This window comes from Pezoporus wallicus, unplaced genomic scaffold, assembly GCF_028554395.1.
Source record: "Pezoporus wallicus isolate ANWC-B61680 ecotype Strahan unplaced genomic scaffold, APGP_CSIRO_Pwel_v1 contig_5908, whole genome shotgun sequence".
Lineage (NCBI taxonomy): Eukaryota > Metazoa > Chordata > Aves > Psittaciformes > Psittacidae > Pezoporus > Pezoporus wallicus.
In genome coordinates, this window is record NW_026635282.1 from 892780 (window position 1) to 919708 (window position 26929).

At 37.4% G+C, this 26929-nt stretch overlaps 1 protein-coding gene and 1 long non-coding RNA gene across 3 annotated transcripts in view; one reads left to right on the top strand and one right to left on the bottom strand.

Annotated features, from left to right (window-relative positions):
- ST6GALNAC3 (ST6 N-acetylgalactosaminide alpha-2,6-sialyltransferase 3) overlaps positions 1 to 20886 on the top strand; it is a 251042-nt gene extending 230156 nt beyond the window's left edge. For both annotated transcript variants that reach the window (XM_057416786.1, XM_057416776.1), the window contains exons 4-5: positions 16787 to 16894; positions 19116 to 20886. In XM_057416786.1, the coding sequence (XP_057272769.1) occupies positions 16787 to 16894; positions 19116 to 19302 (295 nt within the window). In that variant the 3' untranslated portion in view covers positions 19303 to 20886. The remainder of the gene's footprint in view (positions 1 to 16786; positions 16895 to 19115) is intronic.
- LOC130603207 (uncharacterized) overlaps positions 1 to 26929 on the bottom strand; it is a 50941-nt gene that overhangs the window by 17617 nt on the left and 6395 nt on the right. The window contains exon 2 of the long non-coding RNA XR_008973088.1: positions 17656 to 17776. This is a non-coding gene — a long non-coding RNA (uncharacterized LOC130603207). The remainder of the gene's footprint in view (positions 1 to 17655; positions 17777 to 26929) is intronic.

The following is a 26929-nucleotide window of genomic DNA, read 5'->3' on the forward strand; positions in this document are numbered from 1 at the left end:
CCATAATCAAAATATCAGATATTTTTCTCTCCTCACGCTTTTCTTTCCCAATTTCCTGTTAATAGAAGATTCTAGGAAGCTGCTCTATCAAGGCTGATGAATGCACATTCCTGGAGGGTCAAGGTGCGTATTCCTGGCTGGACTGCTTTGAGACACAGCTGCTTCCTAACTGGACAGGGCAAAGTCAGCTGTCTGCTGTTATGCTTCCAATGTACATGAGTTGGTCTAGTCTGGTTATTGTGTTTGGAGCAGGTTAGAGACCTGCATCAGGTGCTGCCAGAAATGTGGGATCAATAACCTTCAGTTGTTTGATGATGATAAACAGCTGGAGCTATAACACCACTTACCTCACAGCTCTACTCAGGCAGTGTATAAAAGGCTGCTGAGCATGAGCAAGAGTGGTACATAAGCTCAGCATAGATTTAGCTGAACTGTATAGAGCTAGCTTTGTCTACCTGAGTCTTAGCTTTTTCTGCTTGTTGGTAGTATTTGTTCTTTTGTACCTTTCCTAATGCTGTGAGGTCTTGTTTACTTGCAGTATTAAACTGTTAGAAATGAACATGCTGGCAATGTATATTTCTGTGCTGGATTGCATTATGAAATGCATTTTTTCTATGGTTAATTTTCACACATTCACTCAATACAGAATTGCATTTCATACAATTTATGCAGTATTGAAATAAGTTATCAAGAGGAGATAATTTTGTATGTGCTATGCCTTCATTCCAGACTCTCTTCTTAAAGGGAAACACCAGAAATGTCTATGAAAGTAAGTTAAAAAGTCCTTCCTGGGAGAAATAAGGTTTCTTGTGTGTTCATTTACTGTGGTATTTGAAGAATAGGGGAGATAACATCTAACATCTTTTCAAACACTGCTCTGTACAAAACACTTCCACTCCAGCTGCTTCTCACATCCTATATAAACTCTGTTTAAATCTTAAGAAGGGTTTCTAGTCTGCATTGCAGTTCTTGAGTTAGAAACGGGCAACTCATTCCACAGTGTGTGAAAACAACCATTATTTCAAATGGTTGATGGTCCCTTGCATGCAGTTAAAGAAACCAGATAAAAATACAAAGGTAAAACAAGAGCAAAGCATCACTCAAGGCCCGTAAGAGAAGTGACGCCTTATTTGAAGAGCAGCTTTCTGGTTCTGTTTGTATAAGTAAATGACAAGCATGAATGACTTCATTTGAAGATGTTCTCTGTTCTTACTTCACCTGTGCTACTGTTTTCAGGTACTTACAGAAGCTTTTGTTCCTGAACAATTGTGAAAATTTATTGTCAGAGTCATTTTAGCAATGATCTTCATAAAATAATTTAATTTATATTCCTTCCCCCACCAATATTTTTTTATATCTTACATCCTTTTAGGAACAAATTGAAGGATAACAAAGTCATAATGTCGCCACTAATATCATTCAACATTTACAAAGAGATCCTCTAGTATATGAGAGATAACTCATTCGCTTTGTCTTGTAAATATAAGGAATAGCAGTGATAGCTCTAAGTGCAATGTACATCTATGGTATCAATAAATTGGTTAGCTTCATCTGTGTACGTTATATACATCTGCAGAAGTAGTGCATGACAAAGTGTGCAATAATGAATACTGTACAATGGTGGACAACACGACACAGCATAAATGTAAAGGATAACGACATTACTCTAAAATAGCAAAGCCCCAAGCAATTCTAGTAAACCTATGAGAAGATGTAAGATGACTGCATTGTTTCACAGGGTAATAATCTGTGTATCCATGTAGTTTCCATAATGATAGATGGATATAAACTATTATATGAGCAGTTGAAGAAGAAATTACCTGTTTATACTGAATAATTTCCATATGAATGGTTCAGGGTTGTGGGGTTTGTTGCTTTGCTTTTCAGAGATCTGCAGTTTCTTTCTGCCACTGGCTTTTTATCACAAACTTGCAGCCACACAACCTGATCTCATCAGATCAAACAAGTTTTTGTTTTATTCTATGATTCTAAGTTAAACATAGTCATATCTGGTCAATACTTAGATGAGTGATTTCCAAGGTAATTCAAGAATGCATTAGGAGACTGCTCCATATCAGTATTCCTCTCTTGCCAGAGTTGAAGAATTCATCTCCCATGCTGTTGGGGAGTTCACCTGATATATGGTTCTTCATCCTCATCCTAAATTATCCTTTACCATTGCCATGCTGTTAAACACCTCCACATTCCCCCACAAGTGGCTCCATTTGTCAGTGTATATAGTCTACCAAGAACCTTTTGAGATGAAAGGTGCTACATAAGCAATGGTGCCAGCTAAGATGCTATATTTTATGTTAGCTTTCCTCAGCTCTGATTTTAATATATCCAAACAGAATGTTAATTTTCTAAACACCACTGAGATCAGCCTTTGACTGGACAGTACAGAGCACTGTTTCTTTGTCAAAAGTTCTTACAAAAAATCATGCACACAGCTGTCAGAAGGGCAAGATAAACCAGCATTTCTGTTATCACCCTCTGTGAGATAAGCCAGAATGATCATTACTGTTTTTATATTCCTTTGTAAACTGTGATTTAATTGGCTTCTTTGACTTAACTAAGAGCTGGACCTGAACATTACATCTTGAAGTTTCCATTTGCTTTTACTCTAAGCCAACTGACATAATGTTTCTTGATATGACTGAACATGTAAGGTGAAATCTCACACTGTGCAGACTTCTGTTTCTTCTCAGTTTTGTGTAACAGCTACAGTTCTACCTCTCTTGGAGAAAATGCATGGGAAATTCATATGTGAGGAATGAATATTGTAATAGTTAAGAGCTATGATAAAGAATACCAACTCACTTGTGATCATCAGTGCAAAATGAAACAAGAGGTTATCAAACCTATTGCTAGAGGAAAATACAGATTAAATACAAATAAAAGGTGTGAGTAGGCTTGTATATTGAGAAAGAGAGAGCCCAGCAAGCTGAGTCTTTACTGTTTAAAGACAAATATTAAGGCTGATTTTCAAAGACGAAAAAGTCACGCTTTTTAGCTGTATTTTTTCCTGAATAAATAGCAAAACCATAGAACAATTTCCTTAATTGAATGCACAGAATGAGACATGCAACAACAACAACAAAGAAACCACCATTAGTGTAATCACAGTGGATTTTCATGCTCTAAGACAATCATCATCCACCGCTTGGAAAAGGAAAATTGTGTATACACACAGAAATTATGTATATAATAGAGAAACGTCTGAGCCACAAAGCTAGAATCTAGATGTGTCTTTTCTGTAGATTTAGGGGGGGTCCTGTATTAGGAAGCCTTATCTCCAGAAGGTACTTCATCCTCTATAGCAGATAATATACCATTCTCACAGAGAATTTCAAATCTAGCAGAAGTGATTCCAATGACTTCAGTGAAGTTCTGCCTGACCACACCAAAAGTGAGTTATAATCACTGCTATTAATATGGGGATTCAGTCTGTGTCAAAATGTGGATGCAAGTGCTCTGAGAACTCCCAGTGAAAATAGCTTTTTTAGAGAAAATGATAAAATGAAATCAGATATCAATCGTTCATAAATCTCTTGTATTTATAGGTAAAACTGGTTAGGAAATCTGGTTGCATGTTAGAAGGATGTACACTCATAGAAGGAACGAAGAAATGAAATCTCTTTGCGGATTATTTTCTTTCTGCTTTTTTTTCCTTTCTGTTTCAGAAAATGATATATATTCAAACATCTAAAGCATAGACAAGTTTGTCTATGACTTTTAAATTTGGATTTAGCTAAGGAAGTCCAATTTATACAAGCTTGGAGAGGTTTTGTTAATGCCAAGCATACCTGAATATGCCTGCCTTTGTACCTTTGAAGGATTTCACATTGCCCAATACAATGTTCGTCATGGTTTTAATTTTTCTTCAAAATGGATCTCTTTTATGTCTGCTATTTACCACCCTTGCCAGAGTCATTGAGCACAAGATATTCAGTATCTACAAGATGCAGAAACTGCTTTCTTCTTCATACTCATGTAACAGGTAATGGATGGTTTTAAGAAAGGATCTTTACTTTGTGCTTTACCTATTCACGTGTAGGATTTTGATTTCATTTGAAATGAAAGGCGTAAACCGCAGGTCTGAAAACTAATAGAATTTCTGCATTTACCTGCTGATCCATAGCCTTTAGGTTAGATTGTGTATCAGCCAGAAGTCGGCTTGTTGAATGAAGCAAAACTTTAAAACTAAAATGAAAAGATTTCTGTTATATGTAGCCTGACACCAGATATGAAAGCAGATTTCTTATGGCTTATTATTGGAAATGTTTTCCAGTGTGTCTGATAAGCGAGACTGAACAAGCCATAGAAAGTGGACCTAATCAGATAATGCTGACTCACAGACCATAAGTTCTATGCCTTCTCTTGTGAAGGACAAAATGGCTAGTATAGTGGCAAAAGGCACTGTAAACATCAGGAAGAAAACCTGCTGGTTTGTGAGTGGGGCTGTTGCACCAAAGCCTATTTACTTGTATATATTCATTGTGTGTATTTCAGAAGGGTTACATCTAAGTGCTCGAGTGAGTTGCAGCTCTGGAGATGGGGCATATAAAAAGCACTGGGAGAATATCAAACTGGATCAGCTATTCATTTTTTAGTAAGTATAGGTTGGTTGGTTGTTTTTCTTTTGGAACTTCAAAGGAATTTAAGATACAGACTTGTGAGGAGGGTCCCCATGAAGGATCAAGTGCTGTATTCTGCTCAGATTCTCAGTTCAGGCACATCCTTCATGGAAATACAGTTCAAAACTGGGGATATTCACAGGATGAGCAAAATCTCAGTATGTTTCAAGGAGTATTCATGATGTTGCAGGATGAAGGACAAAGAAAGTTCTTGTAAAAATGCTTAAGACTGAGCTCTCAAAGAGCTGAAGCAAAAACATTCCTTTATTATTTCCATGCTTAGATATGAAATGCAGAAAGATATTTAACACAGCTTCATGTTCTTTCTGCTTTTCAGATTGCTTGTGGATATCAGATTCTATCAAACGCAAACATAGTGCCGCATTAATATTGCCTGAAAACATTGTGCACGCTTTTATTTGTTAGCCTGGATTTCTTTTTTTTTTTTTTTTAATTATTGTTGGACTATGCTTTTATTTCTAAGATTCTTGAAAACAACTCAGAGCTTGGCTCTGTACCTTAAATGTCCCTGCTCAGGGGAAAAGGAATTTAATTGCATAAAACACACTCTGCACTGGTTTTTTTTTTTCCCAAAGAACTACTGTAAGATTAAAGTTTTAAATGGATTGAGTGTCTTTATAAATATCTTCACATTCATACATGTCTGGAATAAATGTCATCTGGGACTTCAGCTTTATTTTTCTTACTCTATATTTGGAATTCAAAATAAGCTTTATTTTGTGAGGAAAAATCAATAAATCATTTCAGCTGTCCCACACTTTGTAGAACTAATTGTAATTAGTATAATGTCTTTGTTGGCAAGGGCTTATCAGGCCAATAGCATGAAGAAGCAAAGAAAAAGTCTCATAAAGAATGATGTTGTTTTGTAAAGCTAATTGTGACATTATCTGGTACTGCATGTGATTGAACTCTTAATTTTTAATCTGTTTTTCCTCCAAGCAATGTAGCTACTGGTGTTACCTGAAGTTCTCTGTAATGTAACTATATAACAGATTCTTGGCAGTTTTAAATTTTACAGTTTAGTGCCAAAAAGATGTAGTCTTGAGCCGTCTACATTGTAACAAGTGGGCTGTAGTTTCTAGTTGTCATTAATTAGCTTGTTTTAATATTTGCATGTTTTACAGATAAGAATTCAGTTAACTGTGGTGTCCTGAACTTTGATGTCTAGGGAGCAGCAACAGCATCCTCGGATGTATGCTGCCTTCTAAAGAGCTGCTTGCCTGCAGAGCTTCATTGGCAACATATCCAAGTCTTAACTAGCTGATACTGGGAATCACTGAAAAGATGATGTCACTAATAACAATATAATATGTGTAGGAGAAATCAGAGCATTTATTTATAGAGCAAAAAAACTACAGTCCTACTTCTTGAATGTGTTTTAATAACTTTGGTTCACTGGAAATGTCAAATTCCTGAAGCTGAATTCTTCACCATAGTTAATAACTAGGCCTTAGGCTTACTCTGATAGTGAGCTGGTTAGATCATTAGTTCAATCATTCTAGTTTACTATTCTCAAAAAGCTAGATTATGAAAAACTCAGAAAATTAACCAATTTGCTACTTCAGTTGATAGGAAAGCCGTAACAATTATCTTTCAGAGCATTTCATGGCCGTTCTAATAAGCATGAAGACTTTTCTCCCAGCTTCCATTTGTACATTTACCCTCCTGCAGTCTATTCAATTAATATGGGAAAAAATGCTTTGAAATTGTCCCATGTTGAAGGAAGTGTGCAGTAGGCTAGAAAAGAATCTACTCTGAACCATAGGTCCTATTCCTTGGAGCTTCTCTGTGGCAGTCTTCTGCTTTACTGCCTTGCTTGCTGTATCATGCTTTTTTCTAAAGGCTGCCATCTGAGAGAAAAAAACGCACCATTCTTTGTCTGTCATGAGGAATATGTCTGTCTGCAATCAAGGTGCTGCCTTCAGTGTAAATATTTGTGTCAGTGGCTGCAGGCGTCTAGCCTTCAGAAGACCCTGCTGCATAAATATAGCGGCTTTTGGTGAACAGAAGGGAAAAAACAAAAGCTAATCTTGCATGTCCTGAGGATTTAATACCCTATATTTTGAATGGGGCTTTAACTGGACCTCAACCTCTTCTGCCCACAATATACATCAATGAGAGATGCCCATCAGAAAGCCAGCTATTATGTAAACAGAGAGATGGAAAAGTTAAAGGAAGGTTTAGTAGCTCAGAGGCTAGGATCATTTGCTTCTTTCCAGATGGCTGGGCAGAGTGAGTTAATTATGTAACCAATGAAAGACTAGAGACATTTGGATGGAATAGAGAGAGTAAGCAAGACCCTAATATTGATATAAACAGTAATATGAAACCTATATATGTGTGTTTCGATAAATTGTATATCAAAAAAAGGAAAGGGAAGAAAAATATTTTGTTCCTTTTTACTTTCAGGAAAAGTTAATCTGAGAAAGTTACAGTAGTAAAATGGAGGGCAACATCTGTGGTAATTAGCATTTCATCTTCAACACTTGACTGATGGGTTACATTATGGCCTCTTGCATTTGAATTAATATTCAGACCCACACGAATTCTATTTTTACCTCATTTTTCTTCTTTTTTCCACATCAGAATATTTTGTCTAGATTTAAGATTTCATTAATTTTTGCTAAAAATATTGATGTTCCGTATCTAAAAGGAGCTTCTGGTTTGTGCAAATAGGCAGGGTAGAGAAGAGCACTTTGGCTTGGGATTAAATTCCAGAGAATGTGGCTTTATAACCCAATGTAGCATTGTAAGAAGTTTCTATGGAACAGTACTGCAGGGGCTTGCATTATTTTTATTCTGTCCTACCTGCTACACTTGGTGGAGAGACTTTTGCATGCATGTTAAATTACTACTTATTTACATACCTTAAATATAAGGGAGGAATTCCCAGTATGTGTCATTTCCTTGTGAGAACCAGGAATAAGAATATGTACGCCCTCCAAAGAATCTGTTTTTCTTGATTATTTGATAGTTAAACTCTTTGGGTTAGGGATTTTCACATGTGAGTGTATACTGCCTTGCACAGCAAGGATTTGCAATCCTACTGTAATGCAAGTAATCGGTCAGTAATCTAGCAACAAATTAGGAACTAATTTTAGACTACCTGGAAATACTCTTATGAATACTGCAGTTGGGGGGAAACAAGTTGATAGAGGGATATGCCCTGATAGAGGCCTTATCTGTGAGGTTTGAGTTCTCTTTTCTCAGGGAATATTTTCCTTTCAGAAATGAAACTTCCCATTAGTATTATGGTTGGCTCTCCATAAGCTGTTTTTGGATGAGCATCCATCCTGATGAAGAGCAAAGTTCTCAGATAAATGTGAAATGTAGAAAATGTATAAATGGAGAAAAATATAACATTGCACTTCCACGTTAACATCAAAGAGCTAGTGATTGAAATGACCCAATAACTGCAGATTGTAGAAAATTTAAAAGGATATCATCTGATGTACATCAGTGTGGTTTCTGGGAGCTGAGTATCTGGTCCAGTGTTCTCCCCACTCAAATAAAAGAGTTAAGCTACAATCTTGTAATAGCTGTTCTTTCATTTTCACCATAGCAGTAAAGTGAAATACCTTTACAAAAAAAGCCTCTTCTCACACCCCAACATTGCGTACAATGTGCACCTTTATAAATTTGTTTCATATTTTTTGCTTTAAGCATAAAACCCCCCTCAAACTAATACAAAATGTTTCTTTGAAAAATGTGAGCTGCTTTCAGCCAAGGTCAGATGAACTCCCTTCAGTACCTTGTCTTGACAAGATAAGAACTAATCAAGAAATATCTTCTGTATTCACCTACAACAGATTTCACTAAAATATGCAGCTAGGAGTAGTATGTGCCCTTTAATAATAAAAGAAAAGGGTGGGAAAGTGCTTAATTAAATCTCTTTGAGGACCCTGGATTAAGTGCAGCTCTGTTTAGTTTGCATCCTCCCTTTAGAAAAATGTGAAGACCCAAGACAATAAGTATTGATTTAAATGCAGATGTGGGAAAAAGTCGTTGTCTTTTTTTCTTCCACTTGGAACACTTTTGACTTTGGTTACAAAGGATGATAATCTAAATCCTTCTCTACTACCTTTCATCCTGTGGGAAAATGCTGAATCAGTGCTTAGCAAACTGGATGCAGCTACTGGTGAAGGGAAGACCACATAAAGCTGCCCTATAGAGACCAACAGCAGAAGTCATGAAACCTTTGTCTAGGTTTCAGCTGTCACTCCCTTTGTCACAGCCATCAGGGATTACAGTAAGTATTAGAAAGTGGAAAACGGTGGGATAGGAATGTACCATGCTCTCGCAACTAACTTGCAGACTTAAGTACTGTCCAAGGAAAGCAGATTTGGCATTACCTCCCATTTCCATCAATCATTGCAAGCATAAGTAGCTGTACTGTGGAGCAACTGCGATGCTGGCATAGACCACAAGAGTTGCATTTCCTGATAAACTCAGTCTTTGTAAGGGTGGAATGATTTTTACCCAGGTGATTTTTGAAGAGAAAAATGGCTGTGTAAAGGTACCAAGAGCTTAGCCCTCAGATGTGCTTATGTGAATTTAGCTTCCTTTCCTTCCAAGCATAATTGCATGGTTGTGGTAGTTGACCCTTGTGTGAATCCCTTTCTGTTTTAAATATCCATTTGCTCACCAGGGAAATCCAAGCACATGTGTGGAGTCATATGCTTCTTTTTCTGCAGAGTACACCTCTGGTTGGTCAAGGTTATTGGTAATCATGCATAAACTGCTTGATTTTAGATTCCATGTGACAACTGCAGCCAGGGCACCATTTGCAAAAGGCATCTTTAACTAATAACTTGAGCACATGCAATAGCATGGGCTGTGCCTCAGACCACCATTTGTACTTAACAAAGGGAAGTAAAGAATTCCTGGTTCAAGAAAAATCAAGAGAATATGTATTTCTGGAAACAATTAGGGAAGAGTGGGGAAGAAAAACAGATTGGGTTTGGGATTTACTGTTCTATAAACAGCTTTCACCAAGAGCACAATTTGTATTTGAAGAGTCAGTGAGAGCTGCAGAAGCCCAGTAGCAGTAAAAAATTTAGCTAGCAACTCTGTTCTCTAGAGAGGAAGCCATTCAACTTGGAAAGATTAGCACAGGCTTTTCTGCATGAGTGTAACCTCAAAATAATACATATATATGTACATATATCATCAGGAAGGCAGAGTTTACAATTATAATTCTTTAGTCTTGTTTCTTTTCTTTGTGCTTTGCAGCAAGTTGTATCTCTGTGCTTACTCTTGATAAACAGGAATTCTTTTCTTCTCTGAGCTCAGCAGCAAAGGCATCTGAAGGAGCCTTCTCTGTCTGGATGAAATAACTTCCTTCTCTTGTTGCCTGAGTTCACAACTGAGCTGAGATGCATCAAAGTCAGGTCAAGGAATCAGAAATAAGGAAACTACAGAAGCCTGGGCAGCAGAAGTCAATTTCTTTAAGCTGCCTTTTTTTTTGACTCTCTCTCTTTGTTTCAGGTTTCCGTGTGTATACTGAATAGAGCAGACAAAGAAAATACAGGCATAAAAAAATATATACACAACACAAAGATTGGAACTAAATGCATAAATTACATACCCACGCAGATGCCGCATAGATTTCAGTAACTGCAGTAACAGATTCTTCCTTAGTTCTAATATTGTTTTGCCTGCCTTGCCAAAAATGGTAAATAGTAAGTCAAATAGTTGTACTTTTTTTTTAATTAGGTGCAGTTGCATACATTAAAGCCATAATTTCTCTGTTCTCTTTTGTGATCATTCAGATGTGTCCCACATATCTTTTTTCCAAGGCCATTTTGACATGGGATATATTAATTGTTACATCTCTTTTTAAATCAGATTGTGAGGCAGATTCTCATGAGCTATTTTGTGACCTAAGAGTAGCCTTTACTGTGGGTTTGTAGCAAATCCAATTGAAACAGGCTCTTGTTCTGTGTGTTCCACTAGTGCAGTATTAATGTAGATAGGAAACCTGTATTTCTGGAGGTTAATTGGGTGGTATGCCACCTGACCACACTTGATTTTCAGAACTTGCAGTAAGGATGATCTATCAAGAGTCTTGGCTAGCAGAAGTGCATCACTTCTCCATTCCCAGGTACATCTTGCTGGGCAGAGCCCCTGCCTGAATCTGAAATGTGGTTTGTGCTATTCATAATGCATTCCATTTGTTTAAGCTTTGCATAAAACTATATATGATGGATAATAAAACATCTGTCCATATATAAATGTTTCACTTTTCAAAATGACCTGAAGCATGGTGTGGGCTTTTGAATGTGTGAGACAGTCTGCTCACTGCTAGAGGGACATGGGTGTTTATTATTAGATGTTCTGCATCAGTACAGAATGCAAAGCAAGCACATGTGTGCATGCACACATGTATGAAGAATGAATAATTATGATAAACAACTGCCTAACAGGTATCTTTAGAGTGCAGGAATAGCTACCAATTTTACCAGGTGAAATCAATTCTCTGTGCTTGCATCTTCATTGCTCTTCTTGTGCGTTTTTGCCTTTTTTTTTTCCCCAGAAAGTATATAATGAAACCACTAGCAACAAAGCACTAAGTCTTACAGAAAACAGAATTAAACCTAGGCTAGAGTAATACTCTTCAACATTTAGATTCTTATGCTTCACCTGTACAAATATTTTCCTTCCTTTTTTCCTCTCAAGATAACAGCTTTCTGGCATGAGAAGTATAGGTGCTCCTCAAAATAGAGATGGTAGGAAACTGAACCTTGCCATTCCCTCAGAAGTTGGGACTTTTTTCTGTCAGCTCATTCTAATCTGTCATTTGCAATTCTATTTTTGATACAAAGAGGAAGGCATAGACCAAATCCGTGACTGAGGTGGGCATTTAATTTGTCAAAGAAGGCTTGCTCAGCACCTGTATTCAGAGATGCTTCCTCAGAAAAAAAAGAAATCTCAGTCAATATAAGGACAATAGTAGCATTGATTTGGCTAGTATATTGAGAAGATTAAGAAGATACAGCAAGTAGAATTAAGTAACTGATCACCAGTTTGTGCTGGTAGACCAATTTTCGATATCTTTAGTTGTAAGGAAACACACTGTTACTTGGCAATGCAAAAACCTACAGTAACCCAGGGAGAAGAGTTGGTTTTCTTTAACAAGGAAGTGCAGAGGGAACATGTACCTTCCACCCTCATTCCCGAGGGTCAGTCACAGTCAAGGCTGACACAGGGCAAGTGGCAGAAAGCCAGGCAAAACCACAGTATACTGACCCCTTCCCAGAAGATTGGCAGTATCTTGATGCACTCCAGATAAGTACCAGTGACATGTCTACCTGAACGCAGTTAAAGCTAACCTTGGCACAGTTCTTGAAAATATTGCTATTTATTTTGAATCATTTGTAAAAACCTTTTAGCATGTTGGAAGGACATCTCATATTATGAAGCCTCCACCCTGTGCATTACAGGTCTCTCAGTTTATTTTGACCAACACCTTTATTTATACTTATTAATCAAGGGGCCTGACAAGCTGCTGCAAGTAAAGCTGCTTCTGATTCAGTAGTTTGGTAGGAGGGTCATCTGAGGATTAGAGTCTATAAACAGCCTTTATGAAAAGATATTTTTTTTTCTCAACTAATTGCCCTGGAGAATCCTGTCATTTCAATCTGTCATTGTTGAATTTTATTTTACTGCAATATTTTGAAATTAAGCAAAAAGTGTCTAGTTAATGGTTTTGGCAAGCTCTCTATTACTTCATAGCTTCTTGAAGTCCCACAACTCTTAGTCTTTCGTGTTAATTAACACTCCTAATTGACCTTCGGTGCTCCCTAATTTCTCCCCAAAGAATTTAAAAAAAAAGGCTTCTAAATTCTTTTCTGCAATCAGATTGACACCAAATTGCTGGTCTACAGATCATCCCGGGCTTAACAAACTTCTTGTTTTTTTCAGATTTTTATTTTTCTACCACTGAATTCCCCACTGGAAATTACAGTGCATTGAACCATAGAGCTAGAATTGATTGTGCACATAAAAAATCCTGAAACAACAGAAGAAAGAAAAGAACTTACTAGAATTCTGTGGTAAAATCAGAACTCCAGTGGCAATAAAACTCTTACCCAATTTGAACTCACCTGCCCTTGATCATTAAGAAAATATCTGATGTTCCTCCACTTTCCTCTGATGAGAGAAGGAAGTAGATTTTCCTTCATTTAGCCTACATCAAAGCATGGTTATAGATGTCAAAGAAGATTAATTCCAGTCACCAATATTTTTATAAGGCATTCTCTATTCCATCTTCTTTATATCAATTTCTTATGCTTTTTGTTGAATATTGGAAAGCTAAGACTAATGAACCCTGTCTAAATTGCTTTTATTTTTAATTAATTTTTAATTAAAGCTTTGTGTATCACACATTACAATTCTAGCAATCCTAAACACATTTTTTACTATATTCTAAAATATAGAAGGCGATTTTCTTTTTTGAGGTGTTATGAGAAACTGTAATCAGTTCTTTCTACTGGAGTTTATGGAAAGCATTTCTAAAAATGCAAATTCTATGTTTTGAGACTTGAAAGTTGCAAATAAATATTAATCTTGGAGCTTACTTTTACATTCTGAATTGAAATAATGACATTTTAAGCACTTAAACCTTTCCTAAGAGCAAGATAGGTAAGCATATACTTTGTTTCAAGTATCCTAATAATGTTGATTCCATTGGTCTTTTCATATGTTTCATGTTAAGCATATGGGTATGTACTTTCCTGAAATGCTGTATGGTATTTAGCAGAATGAATTACATCCCAACACTAACATTTCCTCAAGAATCTTAATAATGTAGGAAGTATCAAAAATAAGCTTTCATTTTCAAGATAAACAAACAAAGTAATTTTTTGTGAGCATTGCCTTTTTATTGCTGCATCCAGCTGTAAATCATGTCATGAAAGAAGAAGACATCTTTAAAATGCATTTTTTGAAAAACGGTGCATTATTCTCTCCTGAGCTGTTGAGACAATTTCCTGCCTAGATCTGTTGCCCCATTAATTTTAGAGTATAAGAAAAAGTCACTGTGAGCTATAGGGAACAATTTTGGATTTGCTGTATGGACATATATCACAACAAATTTGCCTACAGTAGTTCTATGGATGCTGTTTAACAAACTCTTATTTTCCTTATTTTGGGATTAATGTCCTCCTTCCCTCAGATTTGCACAGTGACATAGCCTTATGCTACACATAAGGAGGATTCTTTTCAGTGTGTAAAATTTGAAATCTGAATTCAATTACAGTAACAAGAGGAACTCTTTCTAATGAGTCTCAAAAAGTCCTGCCTAAACATATAAAGCTCTCCTGTAGAGAAATAAATTGAGTGCACGGTGTTAGCGTAATAGCAAGGGCTGAGACATAGCTTTGCCCTACAGTTTTATGGGATAATATTTTAAAAGGTATGCAGAGATGTATGACTTTTGGGGGACAGCTAAAATTGTTTTCATATTTCTAATATTGTTTTCATTAGAATGTTTAAAGTATGTTTATGGTATCAGATTGAATTCTAAGGTGTTACCAAATCATCCAGGATCCCCACTGCTTAAGTATATTCCCTTGCCTCCCTACTTATCTTCAGAGAAAAAAAATGGGAGGAATGTGCTTTGTTTTAAATCATATAATCTGTATTCTGTCATGTACTTCATCTCCAAGGGAAGGTATCTGGGAACTCACTCTGCTGTTTTTATTTATCCTGCTAGTGTAGTATATAGATGAGAGGACTAAGGTCCAATGGTGTTAAAACAAGACATAAAATATTGATTAATTCTTGTTTTAAAATTCCTTTTTCCTCCTGAGTATAGCAAGTTTCAGACACTGCTGTCAATATAGTACTCTCCAATAAACCTCCATTATCTGGAGGTTCCTGATCTTCATAGTGTTCTTATAAATGATTATTATGATTCTAAATGGCTTTAAAAGCTCAAGGCTAGTGTTCTTCTGGTGTAAGAGCAGAAAGCAAGTTAGAAGCAATGCAGATTTTTATCATGGCAGAGTGTTACTCAAAAATAACATGAATTGGATTGGGAATTCACTTTGCTAGACAGTAACAGAACATTCTGTTTGAAGAAATGAAGATCATAACAGGACAGATAAACCATTGTACAGTTTTGCGGATATAAAAGTGCCAAGTAAAGAAGCACAATTATAGCTGGTGTCCACTTAATGAAACACAGGTATTTGAAAACCTACCTTTTGTTTTCACTTTTCATTCTTCGGTGCTAAGTTAACCCTTTATTTATTATTACCAGGATGGTCCTTTACAAAAGCAGTTAAACTTAGGAGTTTCCCAAAGGAAAAGGACATTTCAGGAAAGGTAGGGAAAAAAGTTTACACCAGCTAACCCACGAAAGATGATAGACATGGGCAAGAAAGAGAAGATGTAGCCTAAACTACTTTCAGTGTTCTTGAGTACAGTAAAACTCTCTGGGAGTTGAGGTAATTGTTTTTCAATTAAAAAAAATGTTGTGTACTGGAGTTTCCTTAGGAAAGTAAATCCATTGGAGCTTTTCTACTATCCATAATAAAAGCTATTGATCAGAGAAGGAATATGAATCTTGGTCGTGTATGTGGCATGTAATGTCATTATAAAGGTTGTACAACTACTTTTTCACCAGTCATCCTAATTAGTACTTAGTCAAACCTCAACAAGAAAGATCAAGGAAGTAACACAGAATCTGAGCCAAAAGCCAGTAACTGGGAGATTTACCTGGGAGACAGGATAATGTACTACATTCTCGCTCTGAACCAGCAAGAAACACTTGAGGTTGTTTCTTCTGTCTCGCAGGACAGTTGGGTTTTATAGGCTGCATAAGTTGCTGTATGATGGTGTGTTTTCCACATGAAAGCTTTATTCTTACCCTGCAATGAAAATGGTTTTGGAAGATTTTGTTGATGGGGATAACTGATTCATACATAGTTCTGCTTGTGCGTTCTTCTGCAACAAAACTTAACTGTGTGCAAACCTTACACTACTTTAGCTTATGATGGAGAACAGACTGCTCCCTGCTGTACCCAAAAAACAAGAGCTAAAAGATGTGGCATTAAGCTAAATTATCCATTCCTATTACTCACTCAGCTCTCTCAAACTGAGCCAAAGTTGGGGCTCTATTAAGATGATTTTATGACTTCTGTGATATATTTATTTCTTTGGAAATTTGACAAGTTATTTATAATTTTAAGACAATTATTTTCATTTATTTCAATCAAACTGAAAGCAATATATGCACAAAGCTAGACTTCAATCAGTTCATAAGCAATGAGAGAAAAGTGTGTTCTTATTACTTACAAGATTTTAAGGCAGTAAGTCTTGCTTGCCCAGGTTACATGAGTAGCTTTGTTGTCTTCCAGTTCCCCACTGGGAACATTTGTGTCAGCAGACTGAATGGGATTTGGTCTGTAATTAACAGAGCATATATTTGCTCGCATAGCCAGCATGAGAGCCAAATCCTTACTCATCACTTGTTGTCACTCCTCCAGGTAATACTTTAGGACTGATTTAATGCACCTAGTTATTTGATCAAAGGCTATCAATCTGGGCACTGTCCTCTTGTGTTTTTCTCTCTGCTGTGCTATCTTTAAGAATGATAGCACAAACTTATGTAAAGGGATATGCACAGAGTAATGTTTTTGAAAGTCTTGTATTTAATGGTTTTTTATCCAAATGTCCTTAAAAGTTTAATTGTTGCATGAATTTTCAGGCTGAGACTAGTCCACTGCAAAGTAAGGTTTTGCTTGTGGAAGAGGATGGTGCATACTCACATGCACACAGCACAAACTCTGCCAGTAGTTTGCTTTTTGGTGAAATTTATCTCATTTTACACACTCTACTAATTGCTACCCTTCACATGTAAAACCAGATTATTTTCTGTCTTATGGGAGACGCTTTGTTTGGCTTCAGATATTTAACACGGTATCTCTTTTGTGGACAATTGCTTGAGGCCCCAAGCTGGGAAGAATGAGAGCATATCTATAAATAATTCAATATAGTTGTATTGTTTTGACAGATTGTCAAGTTGGTTTATGCCTTTTGTCCCAGGCAATAGATTATACTTCTTTGGCAAAGTGTTGCTAATTTCTCATTGCAATTGTTTTGTGTATTTTGTATTTTTACAGGGTCCAGTCAGGTTCATATCTCAGCACGGGTTGGTTCACCTTAATTTTGGCTATGGATGCCTGCTATGGAATTCACGTCTATGGGATGATAAATGACACCTACTGCAAGTAAGATCACAGGAAATTATTTTCATGCATCTACAATTCTGATGTCTTGTCAAAATTTCACAATTTATTTTAATATCATAAATCCCCAGAATGGATCAGGCAGTCATTTCCCACTGTTTGGCATTGATGTGACAGTATTGTCAACATATTTAGTCCTGATATGGCATTTACTGTTGATAAAAACATTTACAAAATCTAACATTGGTTGTCATAAGGAACTATTTTTAATCAAAGATTTTTTGCAGTTCCTGAATTACATGGAAGCAGAGTATGTTCATACTTTTCTGACTTATTTCTGCTTTTCTAGTACTTACTTCTACTGCTAAAACAAATCTATAGAGGAAATACTAATATGTTGATTCTCTGAATGCCAAATACACCTAGAAGTGAAAGAAACTTGTTAGCCTAGGATAGTTACCTGAAATTACATTTCACCACCATTGAGAAACCTACTTGAACTTTCTAGGTTATACATGACTTGTTTTGGGTAGTAGCATGTTTCTAATTAGATAAAACAAGTCCTGTAAGCTTTATCGCAGTAAACTGACATAAATTCCAACCAACTACTGCTGGTGACCTTACAGTGACGATTAATCCTGTTGTCAGAAGTGTTAACTAAATACAGTCTTTAGAAGTCCAAGTTAAATGTTTTAATCTACAGTATATGGTATAAAAATACAAAATGTAACTATTCCTCATTCAGAAAACCAGGGAATGTCAAAAACAGTGTATGATATTAGTGCAGATCTACTATTCTGTACCTAGACTGGTTCAAGACTTGCATGTAATCAGTCTGGGGGGTCCTCAGCTCCTAAAGTCCTTGTGCAGACGCTCACTCCTCATTCTCTATTACTCCAGTGTGGGACTCATTCCTGGCAAACCCTAACAAAAAGATTTTGGGATTTGAGTCACAGCTATTTAATTAGGGTATCTTAACATTAGAGACTGACTTTTTAGAACTTGCAGATCTCACTGATTGAGTCATCCAGATGGAATGAACATATGTTGTTCTTTGTTTATGAAAACACATTAGTCTCCCTGAGATGAGGGGTGACAGGACTAAAGTTGTCCTCACAGAGTTCAGCCAGCTGGCATTGCATAGCACTGATGCAAAACCAGTAAACAGCACGATAGCACTCCAGTTTGTTGGCAGCAGAGAATGATGGGTTCCCTTAAAGCTGCAATTCTATATATTGTTCTTATAACTGTCTTATTCAGCCAGTTCAAGAACCAGTTTCAACATTTGGGGCTATCCAATGAGAACAGACTGATTAGGGATGGAGCCCTATGGACTGAGTTCTCACTGGTTAAACAAAATGTGCAGTACCCATACAAGTCAGCCCATCAGCTTCTTACTGACTGATAAGACCAGTGTATGTTGAGAGATACAGTTAGCTTCATTTTCCATAGGAAAAAATAATTGAAATCATGCTCTAATGAAAGCCCTTATACAATTTTGTGAAGGAGCTCAGGTGCTGACACGTAGAAAGGATTTCAGATAATTCACAGAATCACTTATGTTGAAAAAGACCTTTAAGATCACTGAGTCCAACTGTTAACCTGGCACTGCCAAGTCCACCATTAAACCACGTCCCTAAGTGCCACATCTACACATCTTTTAAATACCTCCAGGGATGGTGACTCCGCCACTTCCCTGGGCAGCCTGTCCAGTGCTTAACAACTCTTTTGGTGAAGAAATTCTTCCTAATATACAGCCTAAACCTCCCCTGGCATAACTTGAGGCCATTTCCTCTCAACCTGTCACTCGTTACTTGGGAGGAGACACTGACACCCACCTTGCTATAACCTCCTTTCAGGTAATTGCAGAGCACGATCTCCCCTGAGCTTCCTTTTCTCCAGGCTAAACAATCCCAGTTCCCTCAGCTGCTCCTTTATGAGGAAGAGGCTGTGCTGGTCAAGACTTGTTCGCTAGACCTTTCACTACCTTTGCTGCCCATCTTTGGACACAGGCAAAGCACCTCAATGTCTTTCTTGTAGTGAGGGACCCAAAACCGAGCACGTTATTTAAGGTGTAGCCTCACCAGTGCAGAGTGAAGTGGGACAACCACTTCTCTAATCCTGCTAGATGCACTAATTCTGATACAAGCAAGGATGCTGATATCCTCTATCGAGAAGCAGTATATATTAATATATATACTTATTGGAAATATATATATATTATTGCAAATAATTCTTGTTTGGTTTGTTTTTTTTTCTCTAGGTCAGAAAGCTTTCGTAAAGTTCCCTATCACTATTACGAGCCAGGAAGAGATGAATGCGAGGAATACTTTCTGCATGAAAATGCTCCATATGGAGGCCATAGGTTTATCACGGAAAAGAAAGTATTTGCTAAATGGGCCAAGAAACACACAATAATATTTACACACCCCAACTGGACAGTGTCTTGATACTGGTTTTCTCAACACTCCCTTAACAGCATATTACAAAAATGTCTCAGTTTACAACAATTTTGCTTACATCTGGCTGGCCTTTCTCAGCCTAGGTAACACTAAACTAAAAGCCAGAAGACAAAGAGGGTGATGGTTCAGCTGTTAAGCAAATTGATCATCTCTGGGAGGCAGACACATTGTTTGTTATTTCTTAGGGTTGTACTCCACACAATGCACTTTATGCTTTAACTGGATTTCATTTCAAGGCAGTAGCAATTAAAGACAGATGAGATTTCCTGTATATACAGGTGCACACAGAGGACATGATGGTCCTTTAAAACTTGTTCATCACCTTACATAATTAAAATTCATATTTGCAGCTGGTATTGGAAGAAATTTTCCACAAAAGAAATATGAGGTAAAATACAGACCTCCAAAGTCCATGAGTGAATTGATTTAAAAAAACACCTGAACACATGCAAGCACCTGCATATATGGTAAAATTAGAGATGAGCTAACCAGGGTTCTTGAACTGTACACAACTCTTGCATGAGAAGATACTGTTTAAGGCTCACAATTAGTTCATAACTTCTGAAATGCAACTTCCTTCCACCCTGGTCAGGCTGCACCTGATTGGATTACGTGATTTCTACTTTTGGAGGCAGTTGTCCCACAGTTTAGCTCCAGCAGCATGGCACTTAGCAAAGATTGTGTTTTGCAGTCCATGCTGAACCTTTGGGTGTTTTACCAACCCTACTGTCACTACCCAAGCTGGCTAGTATTGTCTCACAAACATCTCCATTTACTCCAGTTGTGTCTTAGAGTTGCTTCAACATCCAAATACCTGCATTTTGACAGTATTTCCTAGGCAGTCATCATCATTTATTTAAAATCTCCAGTTTCTCCATCTTTAAAAGCAGGGATAGTATCTATCTACCTCACAAGGGAGTTGTGAGGATTAATTTAAATCCATAAAGCACTTTCCTGATGAAGAATGCTACAGAGAATTTATTCTTAACGCAAAAACAATGGTACCTGTCATTTATTCTTGTCTGTTGGGTATTTGAAGAAAGTGACAGTGTGTCTGGATCTGATGATGAATTGTTCTGTGCATCTGCTTTCCTGCTGAGCATAATTTGTAATACGGGGTTCTTTCAGCTTGCATTGCTTCAAATGGAGTTGAAAGAACTCACCCCCTTGCAGTATTATCTGCACATCAAGAGGTAGTTCAAGAATTTTAAAACATACTCATCTCTAGTTGAAATATGTATTTCCAAGCTTACTCTCATAGAATGTTTTCAACTGCAGCAGACTCATTTGTAATATGACCATAATTCAACTATACATGTAAGTTTTATTTAAACTGTATTTAAATTAATGCTTTAAGTTTAGAATGTGTCCTATGAATATTTTAATATCTGGAATGTCAGATTCAACACTGTAATAGCCAATACTGTGAACACTTGAAAGAATTATGTGTGAAACATGACACACAGGGTTTACTCACACTACTTAAACATTAACCAACAGGAAACTTTGTATGCTTTTGTAAATCATGAAAAGGGGAAAGTAAAAAGCTATTTTTACATGTAAGTATTTGTATACTGACTATTTCCTATTGTATATTTGTATATATAAATCTATATTTTATATGTTCATGGCATATATATTCTCTCAGCAGCAGCTGCAACTCTTGGGATGAGGAGGAGATCTCTTCACCAGTGTTCCTCCTCCTGATCACTGGTTTCTTCTTGCTGTTGGTAGGTGATGCCAGGGTATCATCTCTCTCTCCCCTTCTATTTGCTACTGTAAATGCAGATTTCTGATTTTATTTTCAATATAGCTCAGCTTTCACTGCTTACTTTAGTGCTGTAAGTATTCATGCTGGCTGTCAGACAGACTGGGACCATGCTTGTGATCCTGTATAAACATCTCTATTTAAATGCAGGCTCCGTCCCATACTTCTTGAGTGACTTGGATGTCTTACCTTTCTGTTTGGAAAAGGAAAACAATAATATTTTCTACTCCCTGTCTTGACTGACTTTCCTGTAAGCTCTTGAGACGGATATTCTCATTTGCAATGTATTTGTATAATGCCTCACAGGAGAGGTGCCCAAAGTGTCTGAAGGCTACAGGCACTGCTATATTATACAAATAATTTGAACTGGCTGCTTCTTGTCCCTGGAGTTTAAAATCAATTGTAGGCTAATATAGCATGGGATAAAATCAAGAGGGGGAAGGCTCATGGATGGATAAGGAGTTGCAGCAGGAAAAGACAGTGAGCTAGATTTAGCACCATATGCATATGCAACTTTTCAGTCCAGATGGATGGCTGGATAGATGAAAAGCTAATAAAAAAAAAAACACATTGTAATGCAGGATTTGAAGAATGCAGGACATGCAGAACCAGGGACAATGTTCCACACATACTGCCCAGAGCAGCCTGGGAAAACCTGTAATTCCTTTGTGGGAAGAGGAGCTGAGAAGGAGAGTATCAGTCAAAATCAACTTGCATTTAGAAGGTCTTTGGGTTAACAGAATACTACTAAGAAAGTGTTGCACATGGAAGAGCAGTTGGGCTGGGCACATTTACATGAGAAGCATCCTCATGAGGCACAGTCTTTCATCCCAGCAAGTTGTTTTCATATGAAAGGCAGTTTTTAATCCTGCAAAAGTTTTTAAGATAATTAAGACTTGCCAGATCGCCATAAAACTCTTGTAAAATATGTGCTTCATACTGAAGTTCCTTGTAGAGTGCTTGCACGCTGTATGAAACAATATCTCACGCAAAGGCTGGCTAAGAAAAATACAGCTCTAAGAACAGCTAAGTGTACAGCAAAATTGAGAACATCATTAGAGTGCAGTTGCCACAGAGCATAGTAAAAGTGTTGCTCTTTGCTTGGATTTGCAGTTAGAGCAGATCCACTTTTAGAAACATTGCAGCAGGCTTCATTCACACTAGAGTAAATGAACATCAGTTCCCTTATTTAAATGAGCCTGTCTTTAGCATAAACTAAACACATATTTGCAAGATTTTATTCTATGGGTAAGGAACTGTGACCACAGTGTTAAAGACGATTCTACAAAGAAATTACTTAGTTGAAATCTGTTAAAAATCAGCACTGTGGCAATGAAGAAGGAATCTCAGTACTTGGCTGGGCAGTAAGAGATCTTGATGACCTTCTGAGAGCAGTTTAGACATAAGCTGAGAGTCATTTATTAATTCTTTAAAATAAAGCCTACTACAATTTACCTGAATGTAATCAGATCCTAATTGCTTATTCATTCAAGCAGTCCTCTTTTAATCAACTACTCCTGTGTATAAAACAAGCAGGGAGTTTACCTGAGGTTTTCAAATAGATCTTCACATTCCTGCTAATAGCGGAATACTCTCAAATAATTTGGTGCACTTTTTTTGCCATCAGTCAGCTAAGTAGTCACCAAATGTTTTCTTAAATATCACACAGTATCACAGTATCACAGTATGCTAGAGATTGGAAGGGACCTCGAAAGATCATCTAGTCCAGTCCCCCTGCCGGAGCAGGAACACCTAGATAATGTTACACAGGAGTGTGTCCAGGCGGGTTTTGAATGTCTCCAGGGAAGGAGACTCCACAACCTCCCTGGGCAGCCTGTTCCAGTGTTCCGTCATATATAGTTAGTTAGTTAGTTAAAATACATTTCTTGAAGAGAAAAAAAAGAAAAGCATTTATTGTTTGGTTTGCTGTAGGCTTGGTTTTAATAAATGTTCAGATTTTAATACACTTTATATTTTATGTGCATTACATTCTGGGTTTTGGGGTTTTTTTTCAAGGAAAAGGTTTTAAATAGGAGCAGAATTTTTCCCAAGGGGAAAAGAAAAAAACCATCTCATTGACTGGTAATTACTAATTCGCAGGTAATTAACTGAGTAACATAAAAACCTGTTCTTTGTTTTTCCGAACATATATAGCACGCATGATCCCAACCTTTTCAACCCCACTACATATCTGGATTGCATCCCTCAGCTTATATCAAGGCACGTTCACAGAAAGAAAACGTAGTCTCTGTATCCAGCCCAACTCCCTTTCCATCTGTGTTGGGAGGCTCCATCTGCAGACTGCTTGTATCAGTTACATCAGTAAGAAGGAAGGACTGAGTAAGAGTTCTACTTAGGAGCAGATGGTGTTCCAACTTCTAAAAAATGCCCCTAAAGTGCTTTAGGAGAGGAGTACCCATTGATCTCTCCTAAAAATACTTTACCAAAGTATTCTGATTCTTTGACTACCTTTAGCTCCTTTGTAGAATTATTGTCTTACTCTCTCTAGTAGGAATTACGTGGGAAAAAATCCCCTCTACAGGCCAAAGTAGAGGTAAATTCTATGTTAAGGATTTCTATATAGACAACACCAGGGATGAATAAGTCAGCCTGACACAAGTTAACTGAAGGCTCACTGATGTAGGTATCTCTGAGAACTCAATTCAAAACTAACGGAAATTATTTTAACAAGTTTATGAATACAGCACCCATTTAAGTAAAACCTTTGCAATCCTGGATACTAAGGTAAGCAGTGTTTTGTCTGAGAAGTACGATATGCACATAATGCATTGCATAGTTAATAAAGAGAAGCCCATCCCACACTTGGAGTGCTGATGCAGGGAGTCTTTACCTGCTCGTGGGCTGGACAAAAGCAGGAGCCCACATAAAGATACCTGGCAGGAGAACCCAGATGCTCAACCAGAGGACACTTCCAAGTATGTAAGAATTAAAGAAGTTTCACTCATGAATTATAACTGGATGTCACCCTCAGTAAGCAGAAAATCAGAAGCACTTTACATATTGATGTTTATATTTTGATGACATTTTCATGGGGGTTTGTTTGTGATGAACCTTAGGGTGCCCAGAGCAGTGAAACTCTGAGTGCCAAAGGATTACATAGGAGCTGTCTCTGGGTGTTGGGGTGTACTACATACAACAGAGTCATGTATTTACTAAAATAGGTCTGTTTTTCTTGACTAGGCATAGTTCTTTTGAGGAGAAAGTGTTTCATTTTCAGCAGATGTGTCTCATTCTGTTCGGTCTTTCCTGAGAAGATGCACAGCAATGTGACTTAACCATGGGGGATTGAAGAATGATATAGTAAATAGCCAAACACTAGATTCACATGTATTTTTCCAGCTCTTGCTGTGACGTATAGCCAATAACACAGAGAAAAGTAAGGTCTTTGAAAACCTTTTATTGTATAATCTACAGAAGTCTCATGTGTCCACTCTGGATTAGAGTCTCCTAGGCAAACCGTCCAGAAAGGGGCAGGAGAAAGAGAGGGTCTCTCCTAACTGAAAGACAGGGCTTCTGCAGAAGCTGGAACAATCTGTGTGGTATATCCAGACCTGCTCCCCATCTTTTGTAGTTTCCTCGCCCAGCCACAGCTTTGGGCCCTTCCCAGCCCCATGGGGTGAGTGCATTCTCCAACCGACTTATGTAGCCTGTTTTCTGCATAAAGTCTGCTCATCCTCCCCTTCGGTGAGGCCAGGGGATTGGTGATGCTAACCTGGGGGCAAAGAGTGATGTGTGTCAGAGCAGGGATGCTCCCTCAAGTCAGCAGCATAACCTTGCTTGGGGCACACTCTCACCCCAAGTGCTGAACTCAATTTCTTTGAATGTGGTGGGAAAGATATCCGTGGGTTTTGTTATTGTCTGTATGATTAACTCACCAAGAGTGACTGTTCTATGGGTGTCTTAAATAGCTGATTTTGCGCCTTTTTTTGCATCACTTGCTGCTATTTCTGGGAATTCCTCAAGATAAGCAGCTGTCAGCATCTGCCACTGTTGTTCTGATTTACTGTAAACTTGAACTAATGCATGTTCTTACCATGTACTATGCATGATAGCATGTTACACATTTTATTCTCACACTATAATAAATAATGTAAGTTGTGTGCAAACCTAGTTTAAGCAGCTTAAGTAATGCTTTTTCTTTATCTCATATCACGTGTTGCATAAAGCACTTTGCTGGAGCTCTGTAATTGCCATTAGCAGCTGACAGGAAATAAATTGTTGAAACCAGTCAGGAAATATTTAGTAAAATTGGCATTTTTCACTGGAATAGTAGAAATAGTTAAGCTTGCTTTTGTGAACCTGCTTTAGTGCTAACAGTCACAAATCCTATGTTCTAAGTAGATCTCATGTCTGAGTGAAACATTGGGAATTATTTCATTGACACAGATAGTGTCAGGATGTTGGTAGGTGGAGATCACAAATTTTTGACATTTATAGGAGTATCTTCTTAATCTATAGGAATGGCAGAAGATTGACAAAGATGCCTGTAGTTTTTTTCATATTGCTGCTGCTGAAAATAGTATTTCTGAGGATGGCCAGAGGAAAAAAGAAAAGTGAGTTCTCACTACTCTTTTGGCTGTTTATCTATCCCTTCCTCATACATAGACACATGCACAAACATCTACAAAGAAATAGGGTCTAGAGGGAAAGTCTTTTTCCTGATAGTGGCAAGCAAGAACAAGTAGAACTAATTTATATGCTAAATATAGGTTGTAGCACTTGTGAATTCATGTTTATTCTGTATATTTCTGAAGCCTATGTCTGTGTTAGTAAGGAATTGGCTCAGCTGAATCAGACGTGCAGCCTGAAAGTGTTGGTGCTAAGAACCTGATCTCCATTCCATGCAGTCTTTAGTCTGGGCCATGGGCTCAATGCCACTAGGGACTGGAGCACATTTTTTAGTTTCATCCAAAAGGAGTCTTGTCCATATCCTTAGGACCACTCCATCATGCAAACTATAGCTTGCTAAGTGAGGCCACTGTATTGACTGCCCCACAGAAAAGTGACATTCCTCTTCACCCATCTTTTGGCTGAACAGAAGCCCTTTGTTGTCATGTGTCCCCCCTCCACTCAGGTTTTATGAGTTTGTTTTTTTTTTAATAGGTATTTTTCTTTCAAATCTGAGATCTGATTCCTCCTGTCAGATCATGGGAATCAACAACGTCTGAGTCCTCCTAAAATTAGCATCCAAATGTGGTCCATAAAGAAGGAATGTAGTGTAAAACAGAGTACTCCAGCATGGATACAGCATGGAAAGTGCTCAGTTTGATGAAGAGTTAACTCTGATTCCACTTGTGGAAGTGACTTTTATCATTAACATGCTGGAACAATGCATGCATTGTTTTTATATACTGTATCACACGTAAAAATTACCTTGATCGTTTTCCCTGGGTATTTTTGTTCTTGGGGCCTTCCAGTTGTATAACTGTGCATATGTGCATTTATATACAATGTACAAGCATTCTTCTGTTCTTGAACAGTTGCTACTATATGCTGCTAACATAAACTGATTTAGAAAGTTCATGTTATGCTATTTATTACTTGTATTATTTGGTTGCCTTTTTGTAATGCTGACAAGTGTACTCATAGTAGATATCACTGTAGACTTAGAAAACTTTCATACTATTTATACTTATTTCAGATGTTCTGCCATGTGTTTTCTTCTGTATGCTTCTCTGGTTTTGCTCCCATTTGGAGAATATGCTTCTGTGTACTTGCAAAATTGTGCCTGGGTTATTTTGAAATATGAATAAATATACACAATTTTCAATCATCTGAGATAATTTATACACAATTTTGTGCTAAACACTTTTATTTTTGTTTGTG